At 29.2% G+C, this 6971-nt stretch overlaps 1 protein-coding gene across 2 annotated transcripts in view; it reads right to left on the bottom strand.

Moving 5' to 3' along the window:
- Positions 1 to 1721: 1721 nt before the first annotated feature.
- LOC115209608 (mannan-binding lectin serine protease 1-like) overlaps positions 1722 to 6971 on the bottom strand; it is a 159370-nt gene continuing 154120 nt past the window's right edge. For both annotated transcript variants that reach the window (XM_029778048.2, XM_036501048.1), the window contains exon 17: positions 1722 to 4624. In XM_029778048.2, the coding sequence (XP_029633908.1) occupies positions 4171 to 4624 (454 nt within the window). In that variant the 3' untranslated portion in view covers positions 1722 to 4170. The remainder of the gene's footprint in view (positions 4625 to 6971) is intronic.

Raw genomic sequence — 6971 nt, 5'->3', positions numbered from 1 at the left:
AATATGTTTCCTAGAGTCTTTTTAAAAAATTTATCTCTATTAATTTGATCTTAGCAGCGTTTAAAATTCCACAGAAGTGTTTTTTTTTCTGTCACTGCTGTGAAACTTAAGTAATGCATATCTAAGTAAACTTGTTAATTTATATATATATATATATATATATATATATATATATATATATATATATATATATATATATATATATATATATGCATAAATATATATATATATATATATATATATATATATATATATATATATATATATATATATATATATGCATAAATTTATATATATATATATATATATGCATAAATTTATATATATATATATATATGCATAATTTATATATATATATATATGCATAAATTTATATATATATATATATGCATAAATTTATATATATAATATGCATAAATTTAATATATATATATATATATATGCATAAATTTATATATATATATATATATATATGCATAAATTTATATATATATATATATATGCATAAATTTATATATATATATGCATAAATTATATATATATAATGCATAATATTATATATATATATATATATCTATATATATATATATATGCATAAATTTATATTATATATATATATGCATAAATTTAATATATATATATGCATAAATTTATATATATATATATATGCATAAATTATATATTATATATATATATATATATTGCATAATTTATATTATATATATAATTTATATATATATATATATATATATATATATATATTATATATATATGCATAAATTATATATATATATATACATATATTAAATTTATATATAATATATATTTTTTTTTCTAGTTTCAGCTCAGAGCTGCGGCCATGCTGATGCACCGCCGTTTTGTGCTACACTGTTATTACGAAGAACCTCGTCTAATATGTGGCACTTGGTGAAGAATGGAGTTTGATATAGCTACTCTCATTTGCACCGCTTGCCGTGAGGTGCAAATGAATTATATATATATATAAATATTTATATATATATAAATTTTATATAAATATTTATATATATATAATATATATATTATTTATATATATTATATATATATATATATATATATTATATAATATTTATATATATATATATATATATATATATTATATATAAATTCATATATATATATTTTTTTTTCTAGTTTCAGCTCAGAGCTGCGGCCATGCTGATGCACCGCCGTTTGTTGCTACACTGTTATACGAAGAACCTCGTCTAATATGTGGCACTGGTGAAGAATGGAGTTTGATATAGCTACTCTCATTTGCACCGCTTGCCGTGAGGTGCAAATGAATTATATATATATATAAATATTTATATATATATATAAATTTTATATAAATATTTAATATAAATAAATATATATATATATATATATATATATATATATATATATAATATACTATATATAAATATTTATATATATATATTATATATATATTATATATAAATTCATATATATATATATTTTTATATATAAATTTATATATATTATATATAAATTTATATCTATATAATAGAAATATTAAAATTACTAAGTCTCTATAAATTTATATCTATATATATATATATATTTTGATATATAATATATATATAAACAAGTTTACTTAGATATGCATTACCAAGTAAACATTTAACGTGTATCCACTGATGTTATTTTATGTGTTTTGTGGACATGTGTATTATGCTTGCTTGTATGTCTGTGTGTGTTTGTGTGTGTGTGTGTGTTGTGTATGTGTATGTGTGTGTGTGTGGTTGGTTAAGTGCTTTTTTTTTAGCGTGTTGGATGGGCGGCAGAGATTTCTTTTTATATTCTTTCACTCGTTTCAATCACTGGACTGCAGCCATGCTAAGACACATTCTTGAATTGTTTAAATAAACAAATCAATACTTATTTTTATGTCTGGTAATTATTGTATCGGTCTCTTTTGCCGAACAGCTAATTACACAAACGCACATACACACACACATACACAAGTATCAGGTAGCTTGCATAAAAAATGTATTTTTATCGCCACAGACATAACACTTTCTGTTTTTACAGTATGTGCATGTATGTATGCATGTATGTATTTATGTATGTCTACATACATATATACATACATGCATACACCTACTCGCATGTTCATTTATATTTATACATGTATATTTTATTTAGTTTTATTTTATCATTTCTTGTTTTACTTCTAGATATGTCGAATCACTTTAATTTAAATATATCAATCATTTTGTTCCACAACAAGCTCTGGACGTCGGCTTGAATTTTTCAAATACAGATCCTTTTAGATTTCTTAAAATCATCAGCTCTTAAAAGGCAATTCATTGCCTGAGATATGACGATTACGAAAGGTCAGATGCTATATCTGCATTATCTGTTTATCTATCTACATCCATACGTCTGTACATACATACATACATGATTCATACATACTGCCTGTTCGTAAGATGTTCAAATCTACTCTCTTTTCCCTCCAATTCTTATTTGTCTTAAACGGAATCTTAAGCCCATGTTAAAAGAATCATCATAATTATCGTTATTAATATTCTTACCGATAATCTAAGAAATAATAATAGTTAATGTTATTATAATTATCCTTATTATTATTATTATTATTTATTATTATTATTATTATTATTTATTACTATTACTGGCGTTTTGAAAGTATATAAAATGGGGTGTTTTTTGTGTAAAAGTTATATATAAAATGTCTTCTCTTTTGTGCATAAATTATGTCTTGTTATTTAAATGTGTGCCTGGTACGGTGTTTCATGTGCTTAAAGTTGAAGAAAAAAAACATTTTTCTTTTTTTTTCAGAAATAGGATCGTAAAATCCCTTAAAATACATTTTTACTTCTGGAACATATAATTCCTTATTTTATTTTCCGAAATGTTAAATTCCTGATAATGTATGAAATTTTTTCAGAAACGTAACAATCCTCACCATATATCATTTAGAGGAACGTAAAATTAATGTATTTTTACAATGTATTTTGTTTTACAAACAAAGATTCTGCAATATAAGGTTCAAAACGTAACAACGCTTACAGTATTTTTTGTTTTCAAGAACGTAAAATTTCTTCCAGTAAATTTTTGTTTTCAAAAACAAAGATCATTGACAAAATATTTTGTTTCCAAACAGTAAAACTCCCTTGTAATATATTTGGTTTTAAATTGAAATTAATATTTTGCTTTTAATTTTTCAGAGACGTGATTATGTTTAGTATATTTCGCTTTCAAAAGCGTAAAACTTCATTCAGTATTATTTTCTTTTAAAAAGTATTAATTCGTAATTATATATTTTGCAACTAGGAACGTGAAATTTGTTACAATATATATTTAGTCTTCAGAAACGCAAAATCTCGTGCAACATATTTAGTTTTCAAAATATATAAGGTTCTTTGTAATACATTTTAGTTTTCAGAAACACAGAGTACCAAAGAATACGTATACTTTTCAGACATTAAATCCCTCACAAGTCACATCCTTGGGTCATAAATAAAGATTCAACAAAAACAAAAGAACAAAAACAAACAAACAACGGGTCATATTAACACAGCAAGAAACAAAACTTGTGATATCGATTTCTTCATGCGCTTTTTATAATAATAGTCCCGATTTGGGGGAGGGGGGCTTCAGCAGGTGGTTGCAGTTTGATTTTTGTCGCCATGAGAACTAACGTCTTTATTTCTTACTTTCGCTTTAAGGCGATGCTCTATGAAGCCACAATCAATTGCTGAAACCAGCGAAAAAGTAAAAGAAAATACGGGATATTTGAATGTGTGTCTATGGGTACTTAATAAGTACTTTCTGATTTCATTATACCTACAGTTTTTACGAGAAAAGGTCCTCGTTGTCTACGCAAGAACAGTGACAGACTTGTTTCCATTTGATTATTTCTTCTTTTTGTTGATGTTATTATTATTAATTATTATTATTATTATATTGCTATTATTTATCGTTACCATTGAGTAATTGTTGTTGGCAGGGCTGGTAATGAAAGTAGTAGTAGTAGTAGTAGTAGTAGTAGTGGACGTATGTTTTGGCATATTTATTTATACATTTATTATTTGTTTCAGCAACTAGGGTAGTAGTAGAACTTCACATTCGTCTTTCTTGTCACGAAGTTTACGTGGCTCTGTTTTAATGGTGTCGAACAGAGACTGTCTTCGTGAGCCATTTGTAAAACTGACCAACGTTTGTATAGACGCCAATTGAATTACTTCGATCGCAGTTATACCCCCAAGAGACAATACCAACCAATATCCAGCGTTTTGATTGAGGTAACAGTATAGTATAAGGACCACCACTGTCTCCTTTGCACGAATCTCCTTGATAAGCCCTATAAAATCCAGCACAGAACATATTCTTTGTTATGTTGTGGCCCTTAGCCAGACGTTTCCGACATTGGTTGTCTGATACGTAAGGGAGCTTGACTTCGTGAAGATGGCGAGGGTAAGAGTTATAACCAAACGCTGTCTCGCCACAACCGACTACTGTTCCGTAAAATCCACTGTAGAAGCTCTCTCCAATTACTTCGTTGTTCACCAAACACAATGGATGGACATATGGTGTGAAGTCTAGAGTTTCTTTCAAACTGCAAAAAATAAATAAATAAATAAATAAAATAAAATAGAATAAAATAAAATAAAAATAAAAATAATAAAAAAAGCACCAGTGTTTTTTATGTCTATGTAAATATATGTGAATGTGTGTGTGTGACTAAAAAATTCGTTGCTACACTTGACATTCGCACTGACTTCGAAAAACACCAGACTATCCCTTAACGCAAGATACCCACTGCCTCCAACAGCTAATCACGGTTTTATACAGTAAGAGGTATCAAATTATGGTGGTGATCTTATAATGAATGGGAAGTCGTGAATCCAGTATAGCGATACAGCAAGCATTCTTGAAGCAGCTAGGATACGAGAGCCTCCACAAGAATGTAAGAATGGAACACAGTACCACCACGGTTAAACTTTCTGTCAATGCTAAACCACGCACTTACCTTATCATTTCGGACATCTCCCTACCTCGAACTGCATGGAAACAGTAAGCCATTTTTGTCTTCGGCCATTTGACTATCAACATCACCGAAACAAACTCACACATCAGTTAAGAATGCTGAAAACACCCTCCTAAATTCTAATAGATCCTGATGGAACCGCTTCCACCGAGAAATAGAATTACAGTTTGTAGAATCACCAATATAAGAAATGCAGTACATGCATTCAACAGAATAATAGATACTCCCAAAGATAAATCCAATAAGGAGAAAATTATAAGCGAAGGCGTGGCTGTGGGGTAAGAAGTTCGCTTCGCAACTACATGGTTTCAGGTTCGGTCGCACTGCATGGCACCTTGGGCAGATGTCTTCTACTATACCCTCGGGCAGACCGAAGCCTTGTGAGTGGATATGGTAGACGGAAACTAAAAAGAGTCCGTCGTATATATATATATATATTATATAATATATATATATATATATTAATATATATATATATATCACAATCAAGGAACGGCCATAATAGGCCATTCACCCACTAGAAATAACAGCCAAAAGCTTTAAAAACCGCAAAATAACATCAATTCCGTAAACCAGGAGAAAATTAAAAAACATTTACCCTGTAATTTCTTATACGATGCACCGTTCATCTACTGTTTAATGAAACTAACCTGATTAAATTAAATCAAGCCAATCTACCATAGGCCCTTAGATTCATCAGTAAGAAATAGCCAAGTCGGAACAGATATTTTTCACGAGGCATTCCCGTCCCTGCCTCGGCAATATCTGACCTAAAATTTTCAAATCATCGATCATCCATCGCTCGCGCCAAATTTATCGGCAGCAAATAAATATAAGCCGCCGATTCCTTACGGAATTAACCAGAAAATTCATAATTAATCATATAGGGTGGCAAAAAATTTTGTAGAATTTTTTTGCCACCAGCGGCCTATGGGAAAAATGAAATAGTCATATACCATTTTTAAGTTCAACATCACATCAAGGAACGGCCATAATAGGCCATTCACCCACTAGAAATAACAGCCAAAAGCTTTAACCGCAAAATATGGTAGATTGGCTTGATTTAATTTAATCAGGTTAGTTTACCATTAAACAGTAGATGAAACGGTGCATCGTATAAGAAATTACAGGGTAAATGTTTTTTAATTTTCTCCTGGTTTACGGAATTGATGTTATTTTGCGGTTAAAGCTTTTGGCTGTTATTTCTAGTGGGTGAATGGCCTATTATGGCCGTTCCTTGATTGTGATGTTGACTAAAAATGGTATATGACTATTTCATTTTTTCCCACTAGGCCGCTGGTGGCAAAAAAAATTCTACAAAATTTTTTGGCACCCTATATTGATTAATTATGAATTTTCTGGTTAATTCCGTAATGGAATCGGCGGCTTATATTTATTTGCTGCCGATAAATTTGGCGCGAGTGCGATGATTTGAAAATTTTAGGTCAGATATTGCCGAGGCAGGACGGGAATGCCTCGTGAAAAATATCTGTTCCGACTTGGCTATTTCTTACTGATGAATCTAAGGGCCTATGGTGGATTGGCTTGATTTAATTTAATCAGGTTAGTTTACCATTAAACAGTAGATGAAACGGTGCATCGTATAAGAAATTACAGGGTAAATGTTTTTTAATTTTCTCCTGGTTTACGGAATTGATGTTATTTTGCGGTTAAAGCTTTTGGCTGTTATTTCTAGTGGGTGAATGGCCTATTATGGCCGTTCCTTGATTGTGATGTTGAACTTAAAAATGGTATATGACTATTTAATTTTTTCCCACTAGGCCGCTGGTGGCAAAAAAATTCTACAAAATTTTTTGCCACCCTATATTGATTAATTATATATATATATATATATATATATCACCGTGATCACCGTGACCGACCAGGCTAACAGATGTTGCTAGACATCGCTGGT

The sequence above is a fragment of the Octopus sinensis genome, linkage group LG3 (genome assembly GCF_006345805.1).
Source record: "Octopus sinensis linkage group LG3, ASM634580v1, whole genome shotgun sequence".
Classification (NCBI taxonomy): Eukaryota; Metazoa; Mollusca; class Cephalopoda; order Octopoda; family Octopodidae; genus Octopus; species Octopus sinensis.
This window is presented reverse-complemented; position numbering and strand designations above follow the sequence as displayed.